The sequence below is a fragment of the Schistocerca gregaria genome, chromosome 1 (assembly GCF_023897955.1).
Source record: "Schistocerca gregaria isolate iqSchGreg1 chromosome 1, iqSchGreg1.2, whole genome shotgun sequence".
Lineage (NCBI taxonomy): Eukaryota > Metazoa > Arthropoda > Insecta > Orthoptera > Acrididae > Schistocerca > Schistocerca gregaria.
Window position 1 is genome coordinate 868590840 of NC_064920.1, and position 21083 is coordinate 868611922.

The 21083-nt window shown below is 37.8% G+C and overlaps 1 protein-coding gene across 10 annotated transcripts in view; it reads right to left on the reverse strand.

Annotated features, from left to right (window-relative positions):
• Positions 1 to 968: 968 nt before the first annotated feature.
• LOC126273149 (kinesin-like protein KIF22) overlaps positions 969 to 21083 on the reverse strand; it is a 277787-nt gene continuing 257672 nt past the window's right edge. For all 10 annotated transcript variants that reach the window (XM_049976670.1, XM_049976690.1, XM_049976635.1 and 7 more), the window contains 3 exons: positions 18888 to 19086; positions 17353 to 17440; positions 969 to 1307 (listed from right to left, as the gene is read on the reverse strand). In XM_049976670.1, the coding sequence (XP_049832627.1) occupies positions 1290 to 1307; positions 17353 to 17440; positions 18888 to 19086 (305 nt within the window). In that variant the 3' untranslated portion in view covers positions 969 to 1289. The remainder of the gene's footprint in view (positions 1308 to 17352; positions 17441 to 18887; positions 19087 to 21083) is intronic.

The window sequence follows — 21083 nt, forward strand, 5'->3', positions numbered from 1 at the left end:
TGAGCTATTAAAACATCAGTGCAGTTGGAAGGATCTCAATTCATCATAATCGCATTTCAAACTCAAAGGTATGGGAAACTTCCACAAAAAAATGTGTTTCCCATCCCAATTAAACCAAAGTTATTATAACAGGTTATAAATGGTATGACTATTGACAACAGTGTGACATTAAATTGTGTCCTTTACGCATTGCTGGTTTGTCCTCTGGAACTTTTAAAGCTGAGAGTGTGTTTATCCAGCAGAAACACTGTCTTGATATTTCTTTCAACAATGCCCAAGAGCTACTGGGGATGCATCAAAATGTGAAAAGAACATCGACTTTCGGGTTTTGTGCAAGACAATTGTGTGTAGATGCATTATGTCAGAATTATTTTAACAGTTTCCTGAAGTGATGATTTATGAATTTGGAAATATTACACTGCTTGTGAGGGCAGTAGTGAGTAATGGTATGGTTTATAGGGCGTATAACTGCATATGAAATCAGTGGACGAAACGGCTCATCATTGTCAATCAGCAGCTTTCGTTGGTGAAAAATTTTATAATGTGAACAGTTATAAAAAGTTTATTGTGGACACTTACAACCTGAAAGATTAATTTAGAAGAGCAATACAGTTGCAACTCCAATGTGAATGTGGAAAACTTTTTAACTATTAAGACAAGTGTGGCTGGGTTAGGCATTGTAAGAAAGAGTGTTGTTTTTGGAAAGTCAGTGAATGAAGTAGAATGGCCTGTACGATTATCCTTTAAAGCAACATTTCTTCACTTCAATCTGAGGAACATGAATATTCATAAAGTGAAGAGACACTTCTTCATATTAGGCAATATGGTCAAGCTCTCTTAGTAACAATTCATGTTCTCTGTGTTAACTATCCCAGACCCATGCCTGGTCACTGCAAAATTAAACTATAAAAGGAAGGTAAGGGAGGTTGGAAGGTATAACATTTTTATTGATATACCCCAAAACATCATCAAATTTCTACAAATGTATTCACAATAGTACATATCATTTATTAGATAAAGAAAATATCTGAAGTTTCAAACATTAATTAGAAGACAAGTATAATAAGTTCAAAAAACTTAAGTTCTTTAAATATACAAAAATTACACATTTGCGGTTCTGTAAATGTGAGCTTTAAGAGTGCTTATGAGGCACCCTTGAGCCTCCTATTCTGTTTATTACTATTTTCTCTAAAGTGAAATAACTGAACACAAAAACAATGCAAGTACCCTTTGTGTTTTCATTTCAGTGTAAAATATTGGTGGCCTGTGGTTATATCTTCAGGGATGGTTCATATGACAAGGTTTGCCTAGAATCACATACAAGATACATAAAATATCATGATATTAAATAATTTTTTCATTGTATTTTAAGAAACAATACGTCTTATAAAATAACACCACCTCATACACTACCAACATAAACTAATTGAGTATTTTTCTTTTTATGACATTCTTGACACCACTATGGTCTTCCTAAATGATACTTTTTAATTTTCTTCTGAACAGAAATAACAACAAACAGGCATTTAATTTTTTATGTTTTGAAATAAAAAGTCAAGCAATATTCAACTGAAAGTTTATACTGTAAGTTGACATATTGGAAGCAGTATGCCATTGTCATATTCCAACTAGTATTTCGACTCACCTAGTCAGTTGTTACCATGGTCTTTGAGAAATATCTTTGACTAATAATTGAAACATCCTGGGTATTGGGTTTAATCCTAATCACTGCTTAAATTCTGAATACAAATTATATCAATGGAGACTGAAGATTTCCAGTACAAATATTCACCCTCACCAATTGCCCTGTCAAAGAGGGCGGAGAAGGCAGTCAAAACTACTATACTGAATAGGTGAATATACACTATATATATCCACAGGACATATGGCATGTAACTGAAGATGTGTAATAATGATCTTGCCATTTGAAAAATATCATTGATTAGCCCCTATTCAAATCTGAAGCAGGGTAAAGCCATAGGAGCACTGACCGTGAGAAAGAGACTGTATAACCAATGAAAGGGTAACATGTTATGAATTGGATGGTTGAATGTCAGAAGTGTGAATGTAGTAGCAGAGTTAGATGTGAAAACCAGAAATGCAAGGCTCAGTCTAGATCTACTAGGGGGTAAACCAGAGAGATGTTGAAAGAAGATAAGGATTTCTGGTCAGACAAATATAGGGTAATATAACACCATTAGAAAATGGTCTAATAGAGGTATGGTTTATCATGAATAGGAGGGTAGCAAAGGTGGTGAGTTACTGTAAACAGTTCAGCGATAGTTGACAGTGGCAACAAAAATTTCAGGGACACCTGCTGAGGTCACCAACAGATGAGGGGTTAGGAAAGTATATGAGGATACTCAATATGTAATTCAGTAACTGATTTCAGCAATAAATTTTAGCTAGTAACAGTGAATACACTGTTCAAAATTCTCAAGAGGAGGATGTACAATTCAAAAAGACTGGGAGGAGAACAAGTAAACAGGAGTGTCTAAAGCCAAAGGCGAACGGATCTGTTTTGTTTATTGTATTGATTGTGCACTTATGCTGCTGAGCTAACATACAAGTAAATAGTTGTTCAATGTACTGTTCAAGTCAGAAATATGTAATGAGCATTAGTGAGAGAAAAAACCACACAACAAAATAATGAATGGGTCCCATGAGGTGACTCACAGCCAGCTGTACATGAGTAAAATCAGTTTTCCAATTTACTTGCTGTAAACAATAAAAGCTTATTAAACTATAAAAAATAACTTATTCTGAATTTCTACACTACTGTATATAATACCTCTCATTCTATTCTGAGGAAACTATATGGCACACAAACTTCCAATTACATTGCGGCAAAAAATTTGGAGGATTTTCTGTGAAAAATGTGGTTGCTAGCTACCTTACATTGGTTCATTTTAGGCTATACATTGCTAAATGTAGCTAACACATTGAAATCGTTTTCAAAGCTGGAAGAAAAATCATTTCTAACTACAGTATAGAGAAAACAGAAGTTAAAGCATTTTATTTGAGCACACTGGCACCTAGTGCACTGCCTGACAGGGCTATGTGCAAGTAATCTTCAACTCAGTCGTGAACAGTTTGCGCACATTTCTCAAATTAGTGACGGCAATTTGCTGTTGTATTGACTGCTGGAAGAAAATTATGAAGAAGACGAAGAAATTGCATAGCAACAGTTACATAATGGAAAAGCAGCACGCTACTCATATTTGGGGCAAAGCTTGACAATACCTTCTCTGCGACACTTATCAGTCATCATTTACTAAATGAATATGATTCATATTACATAATATGTTGGAGAGAATTTACATTTGTAGCCTACTGTCTTCATTTAATCTAATACCTTCAGGTTTGAAACCTAAATGAAAATTCCAGCACTTGTACAAACACTGGAAGTCTTACAGAGTGTTCCAGAGCAGCTGTTACGGCAAGAAATTGATTTATCAGCTCACGGTCCCATAAAAGGTAAATAATAGTTGCCGCAAGGAAAAACCAATGTTTACATAAAAAAAAAAGTTTCACTGCCATCTGAAGCTAAAAGCAGTGGCAGTTCAAAGCTTGCAACTGTGAACAGTAATGAATTTGAAAGCTCATGTGAGAAGTTCTCAGCTAAAGATTTATCACAACTTATTTCACTAGTGTTTCCTTTCACAAAACTTTTCATTTAGCGAGTTGGATTACTTACATTTCATAAGAAAGTCCATTTTGAGTTGTAGTACAGGGTGTATACGCGGACAAGGATAAAAAATTCCCGGATTTTTCCTGGATTTCCCAGTTAAAAATGCACTTTCTCTCGGGTGAGTTAAGTGACATTCCTTCAGAACTGTAAAACGTATCAACCTTCGAATGGTTATGGTTTTATACACCAGCATAGAATTTCCCGGCACTTTATAAAACGAAACTCACGGGAAAAAAATATATTTTGAAAAGATCTTTGACATGCAGCAATATGTAAGCTGCATATTTTCATACTAAGAAAGTATAAACTCGAATTCCACCAAACATCACCATGTTACTTTCCGAAGCATTGAAATTGAGATTGCAATGCACTTTCGTAAGCTCATCATGGCTCACATCACGTGATCTTGCCAGTTGATAACAGTGGATATTCAGAGCATAGGACACGTGATGTAGACAACCAATAGCAACATCCCAGTTAAGTAGCGTGAACACAGAAACAGCAAAAGTTAATGGTTTAAATTCATATACGTAGTGTTGCTACAAGAAAAGCACGGCTTTCACTTATAATGTTGACATTTTTTGCGCGTGTAACACTTTGAACACATATTACACAAATGTGCCAGTTAAATTTTTAATAATGTCATAAATTCCTGATATTCTGGGCACTAAATTCTTCACCAAAGAGCTGTTTTTTAAATGAGAGTCAAACGGTCTGAGATTAAGAAATTCATCATACATTCTCGCACATATTTCATTTTGCATAAAAGGAAGTATACTTTGTTGGTAATGCTTTTCAAACCACCATCCCAAATATTTTCCAGCAACCTGTTAGCAATAGGTTCGTTTCAGCAGTTGCCAGAGAGCGCTAGATAACAGGCGTCACTGCACTTGCACAGCTACAAAGGCGTAGGAAGCCCGTATGTTCGTACGTGCAAAACATTAAAAGATCTATCGTATGTCATAAAAGAAACAAGACATCAGAGGATACTCAAATTTTGTGAACCATACTAAAATAAACACTTGTATGTCCAGATTCCCAATGAAGTAGGCCTCAACCTGATATTAAGCTTTTCAGTGTGGTTTTCTGGATGGAAATTTTCTTGGAGTACCAGTACTGTATTATTTCATGTTTGGTTCTTTATTATGGCACAATGCCATACGTACTAGAAGATGAAAACGTGTGCTTGAAATGAAGTTAGCAGTCGAAACTAGCCAATAATGCGTACTTAAACAACACTGTTTCAAGTAAATTGACTGCTTCTGCGAAAAAGATTAATAACAGCCAAATTTCTTCAGCAAATCGACAAAAATAACTTCATTGTTCTGCAAGGTGATTAATGCTTGACTGTCGGAAAGGTGGAAATGAAATAAAATCTGAAACAAATAACATATTTTAGCCTTCCATAATTATTTTAATTCACTTGAAGGCTCCCAGCCACGGAATTCCGTTTTGTTTTCATTTGACGTGAGAGCAGTAAATGAAGAGGAAACAGCAAATCACTAATTGTAAATACAGGTCACATGGACACTACCCACCTCTCCATTATAGCTCAGACGGCTCTGTGCATCACTCCCGGATCTACAATATTTCCGAACTGGGGAAATACTAGATAGTGGTGCCTCCATTCCCCCCCTCGCTTGAGTGTTTGAGATAGGATGTCAACAATTTACCAAAATCGACTTTCCAAATATATGTTCATTTTGTAGCGTACAATTTTCTGAAGAGTCTGATACATAAAGCATATATGTTCATGGAAATGTAAGAAATGTTATTAGGTCTTAAGTGTGCCAAAGTCCAACGCCATGCCTCTTCACACAGCGTTCTGCTACCGCACGTCACTGTTTTTTGCTCTGTGGAATTGAACGTGTATATTTTGTAATGAATGCCATCAAACTATATACAGAACAGTGGAAATTAAAATGTCCTGCAATGCCTCTCCTGCTTCCAGTTGGCCTGTTTGACATTCTGCCCTTCTTAAAAGAAGGACCCACAATTAACACTGGGTGGGATTAATTGTAATCGGGACAACAGGTAGTCTTTACAAAATTTGCGCTTCTTATTGCCTCTAAGTCAATACCTTGCTGATTTGTGTAACATAAAATTAAATACAGAATACATTAAACCAGTAAAGACAAGAGACACACAAGACAGTACACATTTCTTCAATCCTTAGGTCCTACTACTTTTTTCTCTGTACTCTTGCTACAGTTTTAAATGGCACACTTTCCTTTCTGCGAAAGAATCTAGAACCTCAACGAAGTTCGTCAATGTTTAGCTACAGGAAACACTGAAATGTCGTTGTCTAATACTGAAAAAGCTTTTAATACAAATAGTACCCAAGACTGGTGTGGTTTCTCAATCTGATTATGTGTATTTTGTCACTGTCTGCTAGATAAAACAAAATAGGCCTTTCTCAAGCATGAGATCCAAAAGTAGTTGTACGAAATTTTTCTGCAGTGTAAGCGTAATAGAGGTTTAGAAGACTTGATATTAAATCAGACAAAAGCATAGATAATATTCCTTCATAATTTCTAAAATCACTGGGGAAAGTGGCAATCAAATTACTACTCGAGTTGGTTAGTAGAATCTATGAGACTGGTGACATACCCACAGTGTTTCAGAAAAATATCATCCACACAATCCCATACATAACAGGAGCAGCAAAGTGCAAGAAGTATTGTACAATGACTTTAATGGATTATGCACCCAAATTACTGACAAAAATATTTTATAGAAGAATGGAAAAGAAAATTTAGAAACTTTTAAATAATGATCAGTTTGGATTAGGAAATGTAAATGCACTTAGAAACATCAACACACTTTTGTAGGGTTTGTTTATCTAATTAAAAAAAATACATTTGACAATATAAAATGGTGCAACATATTAGAATTTCTCAGGAAAATAAGGGAAAGGCAACCACTTGCCTACAGCAGATCAATGCATGGAGTACAGTAACACATAACAGAAAAGAGCATCCAAACTAGCTTCTGAGCACTATCTCTTTTTCCAACAATATTACACACATTCACACTCATACAGACACCTAAATGCACTCTACTGTGGCAACAAGAACCATAAAGGAACAATAAGAATAGAAGACAATGTATTAAGCGTTCGAATTACAAAAAATGTAAGACAGGGACGTAGTCTTTTGTACATGCTGTTCAGTCGATAAATCGAAAAAGTAATGATTTAAACAAAAAAAGGTAGAGGAGTGGGATCAAAATACTGAGTGAAAGGATACCAAAGATTAAATTTGCTAATGGTATTATTATTCTCTGTAAAGTGAGGAAGAATTGCAGGACCTTTTGAGAATATCGAGTCTAATGAGCAACCACTATGGACTAAGAATAAAATGAAGAAAAATTAAAGTAATTATGACTAACAGAAGTGAGATTAGTGATAAATTCAACATCAGAATTGGAGCACCGAAGTAAAGGAATTCTGCTATCTGGAAAGTAAAATAACATGACAACCAAATTAAGGAAATAAAAAGTAGATAAATTCAACCAAAGTGGGTTTTCCTTGGAAGAAGAATTGTACTAGTTTCAAAATTTTGTCTTAATCTGAGGAAGAAATTTCTGAAGATGTACATTTGGACTATAGCACTGTATGGAAGTCAGTCATGGACTGTTCGAAACCTGGAAGAGAAGAGAATTGAAGTACCTGAGATGTGGTGCTGTAGAAGGATATTGACAGAGGTGGACTGATAAGATAAGAATTGAGGAGGTTCTTCACAGAACTGGCAAGGAGAGAAACATACAGATAATACTGGCATGAAGAAAGAACAGGATGACAGGTCACATGCAAGATGTCAAGGAATAACTTACATGTCACTTTAAGGAGCTGTAATGCATAAAAATTGTAGGGGAAAACACAGGATGGAATGTATCAAACAAATAATTGAGGATGCAGGGTGCAAGTGTTAATCTGAGATGAAAAGGTTGGAACAGGAAAGTAATTCATGCTAGGTCAAATCAAATCCATCAGAAAACTGATAGTTTTAAGGTAGTCTACAATTTAGTACTTAACACAAAGTGCAAGGAAACTCACCATGACTCTCACATCTGGCAAGCCTTTGTGCACATATGGATTTCTAAGTGCTAGAGAAAATTCCAGGATACATTCATGAAAGGGGCTACCTACATATATAAACATCTTTTTTGTTCCGTTTATAGATTGAGGAAATCGTCAAGAACATCTATACTGTCACCAAAACAAAAATACATAATACATATACAAAAAAGAAAATGTTCTCCACACTGATATTGATCTTATTAAGACTGAGTTACTGTCATACCATTGATAATGGAACAATAACATGGGAATTTGGTTACATAAAGTGTAGCATGTTGAATTAAATGACAATGAAACATACAACAAACTTATCCTACAATATTAGCAATGCTCATCAATTACATGTAAGACATAGTATATGAATTCATAATAAAAGGTATCTTATATAACATGAGTTGCACTTCAAAAGTATTTATTTGTCAGACTGCTATTTGGGGATACATCCCATCATCAGCGGCGTATATTGCACACAACTTCATCAAACAACTTGTATGTCAAGTATAAAATCTTTATGGTGGCTAAAAATGATGTGGGTGTCTGTAGCAGAAGATGGTCGTGTGTACATGATATAGCTCTGAAGCACTAAATGGCCACACTTCCTCACATCTCACTGTGACAATAGTGTATGACACCATCAAGACATACTTTACTTATGTCAAGTGTTTCAAACTCTTTTGGTCCAAAGCCCCTAGCAACAGTAAACTCATGTGTAATTGCTACTTCAATTTCACTTTTTTGTATGACATATGAAGTTGGTCATTGACACCATTTGAAATTTCAGAGGAGAGATCTTTATAGCAGTTAGGTTTGTCTTGAGCGATTCAGTGATTCTGATGGATGTACTTCCTCTGTTTCATCTTCTGACTGTGATGCTGGCGTCTGTTACATCGTCCCCCCCCCCCCCCCCCCCCCCCCCAAATGGTTTTCAATATTGTGAGCACAATTTCTCAGCAGGTTTCATATTGCTCTTTAGATCAAAAGGATAAGAACAGTACTTTTACAGTCATTTATACCTATCTAAAGCAATGCTACGTTATAAAAAGATTTGAATATTTTCAGCAGGACAGTAATTCATTCTTCTTTTAAATAATTGTTGTTGCTCTGCAGAAAATTCTTTTACTTTTCTGAAACCTTTTCGAGATACGAATGTCATGTGATTTGCGGAATTATCTGCAAAATCAATGCTACACTGCAATGAAATGTTGAATTGAACTTCTGTGAAGCTACAGTGTGATTATAACTTCTACTTGACTTTCTTTCAATGCAGAAATGGCAGATGTAAAATAATACTAGTAGTAATAATAATAACAATAATAATAAGTGTGTGTTCACAGATGGGGAAAAGAGTCATGATGAATTCCAAACTAGTGAGAAACAATAAATATTTTTCAGCATCATAGGCTGAGCAATATAATTTTCATTTTATGAAAATCGGAGACAACTAGAAGCAGCTTTAACAGATTTTACACAATTTTCAAACACTCAGATTCAAAAAGTCCACACATTCTTTGTTCAAAATAGCCACCACAGGACATTTTGAACTTCATTATTTACTGGTTTGTCTAACAAATTAAACAAAATTGTCCTGATCAAACAAAATGAGCTCTTTTCAATGCTGGAAAGAAAAATCAAATCTAAGGTGACACTTTCAAAATACAGCCTTTTTAAAATTAGACAAAATTGGTGAATAAATTATTTGAATTGACTTTATTGTTGGATAATGACAATATTATGACAAGGGTAGTTTGCTACTCAGCATATAGGGGAGATGTTGAATTGCAGACAGGCACAACAAACAGACTGCTATATGTGATTCTTGAGTTTCTCCCGGCGTATTTGATAATCAAAATATCCACGGGTGTACTGCCGGTCTATAGTGTCCAACGGGCACAATATTTCGGGCGACAGCTGCCACCACCCTTCACAGAGGAATGGGGTACTTAAAACTCTAGTACATAGGGCGCGCACTATCTCTGACACAGAGAGTCTACCCCAGGAATTGGAACACCTGAGAACTGTGTTTCGGAAAAAATGGGTACTCAGAGTGGCAGATGCAACGTGCTCTCCGCCCAACCACTGCAGCACAACCTGTTGATATGGATGAAGTCACGAGGGAGGAGGTAGGCACTGCATTTATTCCATACACAGGCGCACTCTCGGGGAAAATCGCCCGCATTCTGAAGAAACACCATGTCAGAACTGTGTTTTGTCCTCCGAATAAAACTCGTGCACTGGTGGGGAGCGCCAAAGATGACCTCGGTTTGAGGAAGGCTGGTGTGTACCAGATTCCGTGTCAATGTGGCAAGTCGTATATTGGTCAGACGATGCGTACTGTCGAGGATCGATGCCGTGAGCACCAGAGGCACACTCGACTAATGTATCCGAGCAAGTCGGCGGTCGCTGAACATTGTTTGTCGGAAAATCACGCTATGGAGTATGACCGCACGAGGATTCTGGTACAGACGTCGAGATACTGGCACAGCGTTGTTAGAGAGGCCATCGAAATTCACACCAATGACGACCTCATAAACCGTGACTGTGGCTATAATCTTAGCAAGGCTTGGGAACCAGCGATTGGGTTAATCAAGAGTAAATCGAGCAAACGCATAGTTGTGACGACCACGGCGGACAGAGCCATCACACCGACGTCATCTCAGATGCCGCCGCAATCTGTTCCACCGCGAGACCGTGGCGCGGGGTGCGGACGGCGGAGGGAGCGCGCCGCGGGCGGAGGGTATTTAAATCGGGCGCCGCCGCGACCGAACCCAGTTCCCCCTGAGCAGCCATAGCGTACGGATCTCCGTGCCGGCACGTTCACAGGAGCTCAGTCCGTCAGTTCACCTGATGATGGCGACATGTTTGATCGCCGAAATATTGTGCCCGTTGGACACTATAGACCGGCAGTACACCCGTGGATATTTAGACTGCTATATGTTTGAGCTTTAGGCCGAAAGGTCTTTCTGTAAAACAGAAAACACACGTATATTGACACAAGCACAACTCACACACATATGACCACTATCTCAGGCCACTAAGTCTATACTGACCACATTATCTGTGCCTGATGGAAGAAGAATCTGTGGGTGGTGGGGATAAGGAGGCAGCTATGGCAGGGAAGGGGAGGGATAGCAGTGTAGGGAAAGATGTACTGCTGTTTTTAGCAGCATGCAGGGAGGGGAGAGATGGGAGTTGGGGTTGCCCTAAGTGTAATCGGGAAGTTTGTGTGTGTGTGTGTGTGGGGGGGGGGGGGGGATGAGAGATGCAGATTATGGGAAAATGACTGTTGTAATAGAAGGCTGTGTGGTGCTGGACTGGGAGCAGGGAAGGGTACCGGTAGGTGAAGAACAGGGACTAGCAAAGGTTCAGGCCAAGGGGTTACAGGGTGGACTGCCCACTTGCAAAATTCAAAAAAGCTAGTGTTGGTAGGAATGATTCCAATGGTCCATGCTGTGAAGCAGTCACTGAAGTGAAGCATGGTGTGTTGATCAGCATGCTCACCAACTGGGTGGTCCAGTTGTCTCTTGGTCACAGATTGTCAGTTGTTATTCATGCAGACAGACAGCCTGTTAGTTGCTATGTTAACGTAGAAAGTAGCACAGTGGTTGCAGCTTAGTTTGTAGATCACATAACTGGTTTCACAGATAGACCAGCCTTTATTGCAATAGGTGGCATCTGTGACCAGACTGGAGTAGGCAATAGCAGGAGGATGTATGGAATAGGTCTTGCATCTAGATCAATTGCAGGCCATAAGGCAGGGGCTTGGGAACTGCTACTGGCCATGGCATTTAAAGAAAGAAGGAAATTGTATTGGTTTTATGAAAAGAATTTAACGTTTATTATGTAATGGATATTATTGTTACTTTATTTAGAATGTGAAAGTGGTCAAGCTTTGATTATTTAAATATGTTAAAATGTAAAATAATGCAGAATACGCTATAGCCAATCAGATGGGCGGCTTCACAAAAGGGAACTGAGCTTGTCAGTTGAGCGAGGATATTCGACGCATGGGAAACGCGGCCGGGGACGGGCAGAAAGGGATAGTTTGGATTGAAACGCGAAAGTGGACAGTCAGTCTTTCAGCAGCTAGGAAGTGTAATGACTTACAAAATTTTGTCTTATGTGGTATCATGGGACTTAGTCTCTGAGTGGTGAGCAGCCGCACGCACCTGGTGTGAACTCTAACTTTTCACGTAGATAACTTGTATTTTGCGATGAGATTGCGAATGATTGAACTGTGTCTAATGGATATGTGCTTGAGTGCAACATAACTCTAAATACGAAAACTTTCACTATTAGTTTGCTTTCTGAATACACATTGTTCTAACCAAATCGTAACTGTGTGGCCTACATCATTTATGGGTCATGAATTTAGTTCCCGATATTATTATTACTGTTATTATACGTTATGTTAACTCTGCGTTTCACAAACTTGCCATCAGCCAGACAAGTTAATCAAAGGGTCACAAGTGTCTAATTTAGGGCGTGTAATGCGATACGTGCGGCTCAAGCCCTAGACGAGTTTGAGCCAAGACATTTCGACGAAGAGGAACCGCTTCTGAGCTGGATCTTCTTTGGGATGTTAGCTCGCAATTAGAGGTTCATCCAGGATAGGAATTTGGAAACTGTTAGTTCAGGGATAAGAATCCTGCAAAGAGTTGGAACAGGACTGGATTTTGGAAAGTGTTAGTTGCAGAATATGAACTCTGGAAAGTTTAGAATTGGATTTGAATTCTGCAAGGTGTTTCCAAAAGTATTACCTGAACTTAGACAGGCAGGACGTCTCGCAAAAGTTAAATGTGAGATTGGTTCAGGACTGAATATTACATTTCTTTAATAGCTGCGAAATTACAATTGTAATTCTCACAGTTAAAGACATTCTGTGACCAAGGTCCCAAGTCTGTGGCAGTTTAGGCAGTTTGTGTGGGGGCTCTGAGCTACAAATTTTGCAACAGTTGTGTAAACTGAGTTTTAGCAGTGATTAGGCGTGATAAAAAAAAAAGTAACATGGAAGAAGAGGCGACATCGAGACAGGGTGTATATGCGGCCGAGGAAAAAAATTCCTCGATTTTTCCCGGATTTTCCGGCTAAAAATACACTTCTTCCCGCATTCAGATACACCTTTTACAAGTTAAGTGACAATATACTTCTCCCCGCGGCTGTGAAATGTATCAATCTTTTGAACGTTTTGGAAAGATGTCTGATGTGCAGCAATATGTACACTGCATACTTTCGCATTGAAATCGAGACTGTGATGCGCTTTTGTAAGCCAGTCATAGCTCATGTCACGTGATCTCGCTAGCTTATGACAGCAGCTATTCAGAGCATAGGACACATGATGCGGTCAGTCAATAGTATCACTGTTAAGTAGCATAAACACACAAATATGAAAAATTTATGCTTTAAATTTATGTACATAGTGTTGCTACAAGAAAAGAAAAGTTCACATAAAATAATGGACTCGGAGGTTAATACGCTGCAAGACTAGGTAAACTTTCATATATAATGTTGAACTTTTTTGCATGTCTTACGCTTTAAGATACATCACACAAATGTCTTATCTTCTGTGCTCGAAATTATTCTAAATAGTCGTCCTCAGAGTTGATTTTTAAGGGAGTCAAACGGTCAGTGATTTAAAAAATTCATTGTACATTCTCGCACATAGCTCATCTTGCATATGAAGAAATTTACTTTGAAAGTAACGCTTTTCAAACAACTATTAGCAATATTTTCGTGCAACCTATTTAACAGGTTCGTTTCAGCAGTTGCCGGATAACAGGTGTGCCGTGCTTGCGCAACTACGGTAATGCAGGAAGCCCGTATGTTCGTACGTGAGAAACATTAAAAGATCTTGCATTATGTCATAAAAGAAAGAAGATATTAGGCGATGCTCAAGAGCAACAGAATTTCGTGAATCATAGTAAAATCCGGCTTAAAGTGCACATTTGTAAGTCCAGATTCGGATGTAAATTTCCTTGAAGCACCAGTACTGTATTATCTCATGTTTGGTTCTTTATTACAGCATAATGACATAGGTGCTAGATGAAAACGTGCACTTGAAATACAGCGAAAAGTTGAAACTAGCCAAAAGTGCAGAATTAAACACTTCGTTTCGAATAAATTGATTGCCTCAGCGGGAAAGAGTAATAAAAGCCAAATTTCCTTAGCAAACCGACAAAAATAACTTCATTCTTCTGCAAGGCAATTAATGCTTGACTGCCAGAAAGGTGGAAATAAAATAAAATCTGAAACTAATAACATATTTTAGTCTTCCGCAATTATTTGAATGTATTTTAATTCACTTGATAGCTCCCAGCCACAGAAATTCGTCTAGTTTTCATTTGATGTGATAGCAATAAACGAAGAGGAACCAGCAAAATCACTTAACGTAAACACGAGGCACGTGAAGACTACCCACCTCATCACTACAATTCAAGACTGCTCTGTGCATCAGTCCCAGATCTACACTATTTCCGAACCGGGGCAATACTGGATAGACCAATGTGCGCTGGATGCTAGGCGCTTTGTGAAACAAGGTCTTTTTCCTCGGGAATATGAATTTGTCCCTCCCCTCGGCAAACCACAAAATTGCCACCCGCAGTAGATACCCCAGTTTGCCCACCGCCCCCTAGATCCTGGCCTGTTGGCTGTGCGTCAATCTGGCAGCTTAGGCATCTTGCTGCTATTGCTTATACAGCTAACTGCCACACTTGTGTAGTCAGAAGTGAGAGAAGATACTACTTATACGTGACTCTAAAAGCGCATGCACATGAGCTCGCTCGCAACTGCTCAAATATGTCTAATGTAATCATAAGGTTTTTAACATGGCTGTCAATCAGCAACTGTTGTATAACACAAAATTTTGAAAAACACAGCCCTCAGTCGCGAACACAATTAATTTGTAACCTAGGTTTCGGTGTCACAAGGGACAGTGTCATACCAGATTCAAAGGTTGCTTCGGATTAAATACAAAAGTAATATTGCCTTTTCTACAAATAACAACTTGAGAAAAAATGTCATCCATAATTTAAAGTAAACTACTAGCCCCCTGCAGAATTCTGGTGTCTATATGATTTCATGGGACACTTGCAGTGCCTATTATATTGGTCAAACAGGATGTGCCTTTTCAGTTCGCTGTAAAGAACATTTTCTGAGGGAAAACGGTTTGTGTGCCCCTAATTCTTCTTTTGCAGATCACCTGTTAATCACAGGGCACTCTCTTAAAGGGGTTGAGAAGTTGGAAATTTTCAAGCATTTACTTTCGAATGACGGACTTTTTCTCAACGAGCAGGTGCAGTTGCATGGAAGAAGTTATTTCAATGATGTAAAGCCGCTGCTTGACAAGATCTAACACTTTGATGTACCAAATACTTCCTGCAGATTCAGAGATACCTTTTTTTTTTACTTTTTACGTAAATTAAAAAAAACGTTTTTAGTTTTTATAGCGTATCTATTATAGCAAGCAGTAATGTCATTTAATGGATTATTTCGTATGTCGTCTTGATGAATTTCTTCTGGAATTTTTGTACTACAGCCAGTCATTCATTAGTTGCATTTTATATCATGCAGTATTCCGCTACTGTAATTACTCCATGTACACTGTTCAGGTGTTTATTTCCTGCTCTGCAGTTACGAGAGATGTTTACAAAATAGCTTGTTTTACTAATTAGCCACCAGGTGGCAGTATTGTCTTAAAGTTGCCGTGGCGCACAAGTCACATGATGTTTGTTTTGTGTTGACTGTAGCAGAGGACACATGGCAGTCCCTAGTATCTTGCACCTCTATTGTATTTTATTTTAATTCTATCTAACGCTGTGAGGTATGACCGCAGCTTTCGTATTTTTTGGTTCGTTATGCTGTAACATTTAGTTTTAATTTTGTCTGAAGGAGGCGTCCCTTGTGACACCGAAGCCTAGGTTACAAATTGTGTTCGTGTGACTGAGGGCTGTGTTTTTCAAAATTTTGTTCTAATGTAATTAGTTGTGATGTCACGTTCGTTGGGGGCAATTTGTTGTTATGGAGCAGTGCATAGTCTTTCTAAAGCCTTTGATACAATTTGCTGTTGTTAGACACTTGTGTAAGAACTGTGTTTTGTTGTTGTATCTGGCGCATTTTCTTTGCAACTTGTTTTATTTTCTTTTTTTCCCTCTCATTCATGTTTTATTGCTCCAGTATTATTCTGTAATAGCCAGATACAGAAATATCTTTTGTTACAGTACTGGTTGTCACCAGTTAAAAGTTACAAAAATTTAACTGAAAACAAAAACAATAAAAATTCATGGGTTTTCCCGGATCTCCTGGTTCGTATACACCCGCAAGTACACGTGGTTCCAGCTAGCAGCGACATCTTCAATGGCGATTCTTTGCGCAGCGGCAGTTGCTGTACCACAGCAGAGGCTACGAGATCTTCAGCATCGGTTTCAAATGCAACATAGGCAGCAATATCATGGCAGAAAGATCCTACATGACAAAGCTAAATTCCTGTGCTGATAGCGAGATTATTTATGATTCTGTGGCTCAATCGCCAATAATAGATGCCACAAATATAAAGCAGCCGGCCAGTTTGTGTGGGTCTGAAAATGCTACCGAGCCGCTTAGCCCGAAGTTGGAGCGGGAGAGCGCATTCGGCTGTCTCGTTCCCGTATTTCTCAGCCTCACTCGGCCGGACTCTTACTTCTGTGTGTGGCCACTCATCGCAGTTCCACTGCCAACTGCTCATAGGCAGTTCAGTAATCAGTATCGAGTTCCTGATCATTTCGCCCGCCCATTCTACATCTGTTTCAAACACGTTTTGAACTCTGAACTTCTGGTTCTTTTCGTATTCTATTCAACGTCCACGACCGGTAATTAAAATGTATTTTATAATCACACGTAAACTACATAAAAATTACATGGTATGTAATACATAAATCTTTTCAGGTAACAAAATGGTGTATCAGCTTACTTCACTATTTTGATAAAAAATTTCTCGCTGACAACCCCGACAAAATGATGAAAGGAAAAATGTTTGTCATATACAACTTTCCTGAAGTTCATGCAGTAAAAATATTTCATAAGGCATTACGTTGTAAATGATTAGTTCTTTACTACTAACTGTATTCACAACACATTTTACGGACAGCATGCACATATACTGCTGAATGTAAGCGCATATTATATCACTGTACAACACATAATTCAGGAGATGTGACATTAAAAACAGTGATATGCATGAAAAAAGGCTGCATGATGTATGACCTAGTTTATTACTTTGTTGCTACTAACTCCATTCGCAACACATTTTGCAGAGAGTATCCACATATGCTGCTGAACTTACCAACACAATTATATCATTGTATGACACTTAGTTTAACAGATATGACATCATAAATATCAAGCACAAGGCCAGACGCTGTATGGTACAGGCTTGGTGGGACAGCTATAAATACATACACCAGGTTTTTCTGCTAGTAACACTATAGATGAAGAAACTAAATTACACTGCATGAACAAAATGCTGTCCTATGAAGTTGATTTTTCAATTAATGTGGCACACAACAGATTAAAAAACAAATTAGAATTTTGCTTTATGTTAAACACTTACCAGGGCAAATTTCTCATGAAAGTTTTTATTTAAACCAGGAATTTTTCTTAAGTCGTCTACTGATTCAAATGTTTCCCCAGATAAGCTTCTGAAATGGATCAAAACAAAATTAAGCAATTACAAATATTTTTCATGTGATGAAACATTAATTTTATGGTTCCAGTTGAGAAATGAAAAGCTAGAATTGTACCACAGATGAGTGGGCCAGAGCTTACCCTCAGGAGGCAAAATTCTTATTACTGGCAATAAACACACCTACAAGTACTGGAAACTACCCTAGTTCTCTGCACAATTAGTTTCTCCCGTGAGGAGTATGTAGAGTTAAGTTGGGGACTGCTACAAAGGAAGGGCAGGTCACTCAAACTCAAGGATGAGAGGCATCCACTTGGTTGTTCTTGGGATGATGGCCAAAGATTAACAAATACAGTCATTACCAAAGATTTGAATCATCATTTGGAAGCTTGCACACACGACTGAATTCACCCGAATAACCTACAGGAAGTGTTTGAAAAATAACTGCAACATTATGATTGGTTTTATTCTGTAAAGAAACAGATGTTCTGAAATTTGACAGAAAGAGAACCTCACTCATCATCATCATCATCATCATCATCATTTAAGACTGATTATGCCTTTCAGCGTTCAGTCTGGAGCATAGCCCCCTTATAAAATTCCTCCATGATACCCTATTCAGTGCTAACATTGGTGCCTCTTCTGATGTTAAACCTATTACTTCAAAATCATTCTTAACCGAATCCAGGTACCTTCTCCTTGGTCTGCCCCGACACCACCTACCCTCTATTGCTGAACCCATGAGTCTCTTGGGTAACCTTGCTTCTCCCATGCGTGTAACATGACCCCACCATCTATAAGCCAATTCGCCCTGACTGCTACATCTATAGAGTTCATTCCCAGTTCTTCTTTGATTTCCTCATTGTGGACACCCTCCTGCCATTGTTCCCATCTACTAGTACCTGCAATCATCCTAGCTACTTTCATATCCGTAACCTCAACCTTGTTGATAAGGTAACCTGAATCCACCCAGCTTTCGCTCCCATACAACAAAGTTGGTCGAAAGATTGAATGGTGCACAGATAACTTAGTCTTGGTACTGACTTCCTTCTTGCAGAAGAGAGTAGATCGTAGCTGAGCGCTCACTGCATTAGCTTCGCTACACCTTGCTTCCAGTTCTTTCACTATGTTGCCATCCTGTGAGAATATGCATCCTAAGTACTTGAAACTGTCCACCTGTTCTAACTTTGTTCCTCCTATTTGGCACTCAATCCATTTATATTTCTTTCCCACTGACATTACTTTCGTTTTGGAGATGCTAATCTTCATACCATAGTCCTTACATTTCTGATCTAGCTCTGAAATATTACTTTGCAAACTTTCAATCGAAAGAACCTCACTACCTTAATTAAAATAAAATAAAACTAAGCTACTCGTTAGTTGTTGGCTATCACCTACACCACACATGTGTACAAACTCACTCTCTCACAAATTAAACATAACCAACAGTGCAAAATATTTACCTGTAATTATTAATTATTAAAGCTGTTTTTGGTCCAATAGTTGGTAGCTTCTGTAATTCTCTTGTGCTACCTGTGTTTAGTATAGAAATTATTCGGTTCATATGCTCCTGATGAATATTATTGCCAACATTATGTGCTACAAGTTCTTTCATCATGATTATTTTTTTAGGTGTTTTTATGCTTTCTCTTCTAAATGGACCTGTAAAAATGTAATAATTAATAGCATTAATGAGATAAAATTAAGCAAGAAATAACTTACGAATGGTTTATCTGTATGAAAATTCCAGAATGAGATTCTCTCTGCAGCGGAGTGTGCGCTAATATGATTTTTTGTATGAAAATTAGTTGCCAAACAACTTCAGAACTTGGGACTCTCCAGAGAGAGACAACAGTTGCACTATTAGCTTCACAACAATTATTAGAGCAAGTATCATTATTAATTGATATAGTGAGTATAAATAGGTGAAGAACAAAAGCATTACTATAAGAACAATATTTAAATTTTCTAGGTAAAGATTTACTGGCGTTCAAACAGGAACATATCTTTGTTCAAACACTTTCAAATTACATGGTCAATATTTTAAACATTTTAACATGGTCTGTTTACAAAGATGTAGCAGTAGTTGTTAGCCATTACCAATATCTTGAATAATTGCATACTTTAAGGCTGATACTGTAAAAGCTGGACAACAAATCTGAAAGTGGATAATGCATTTTCCACTTGGATTCCTCAGCAAAGCAAGAATTCTAACCAGTTTGATGAAGGTTCAATAAATATTCCACAGTAATTAATTTAAAAATTTAATATACACCATGTGCCACATAGCAGGCTCAACAAATATTGCTGTTTTTTGTATGTCATCAGTCTTTTGAATGGTTTCATGCAATCTGCCAATAGCACTTGTCCCAATGTCGTCAATTATTTGTTGGATATATTATGCTCTCATTTTTCCCTCTACTGTTTTTATTCACTCAGCTCTCTCAAAAGTATCAAATAAGGTTTTCCTTGATATCTTAACAAATGTCATCCTGCACCTTATTTTCAATTTTTCTACAATATACTCTCCTCACCTCATTTGTGTATGGCCTAATAAACAGGGATGTGGGCTTTACCTGTAATCTGTATGGCACCTTGTTCTTTCTAATGGAACAACACATATAAAGTGAGTACCACTCTTCCATCTGTCTAGTAGCATTTAATATGGATACATGTTGGTGATAGTTACTGCTGACAGGCAGTGATGTTACTGTCAATTAAGTGTAGTGTATCTTCCTGCACAGCTTATCACAAGGTCCTTGCAAGCATAACCCTGCCTATTATGGTTTTATACTGCATAGTATCAACAAGTTAGGCAGCAGTTGTTGCCTTGAAACTGACAAGAGTGAATGAAGGAATCTATGTAAAAATTTCACACTTAGATGCCTACTAGAGTTCTGTTTTGAAAGTAAATACATAAGAATGAGAGCAGGTACAACAGAAAATAGACTCGATTGTACCATACAGATGATATGGTATAATATTATGGTATAATATACAGCATCTGGATTCCAACACAACCAATACTTAGAAGACCATGTGATTTCCTCACAGTACATGTGACACGTTCTCTTCACAGTACACACAGCAGTTATTTTGCAATTGTGTAAAAGTTGTGAATCAAAATAACGTTATTTCTACACCAGTAGAGATTGTCAGCTTTCAAGTATTGTACACGTCACTTTTCAAAATAGTTTAATAAATGAAGCGTTATACGAAACAAACAATGTTACATTATTTTAAATTACACAATGCTACACTTGTAGCTGAATAATCAACCTAGGCGCCCCAATAACTGCAATCTCTCATTAAACAAATACACTGTCAGCATGAGTAAACTGCCCTAGACCCATCATAAACAATTATCATTGCAAGGACTGTCAGTGTCGTCATATGCAGTGGCAGCTGCCATTTAAGAGCACATAAACAACTTAAATTTTGACACCTTTTGGATTTACTGGTTATTTTTCCTTGAATGCTGTTAAATGTAACATAGATGCTGCAATCTGAAAGATAAGGCACTTAAATCTACAATGCTGCTGCTCCTCTAGACTCCGCAAAACTTGGCATCAGAGTCACGAGCCCACCTTCTGTTGTGCACATTTTAAGGAGCTATCATGCATGTGGAACTGGCATGACGTAATTGCCTTATGGACCAA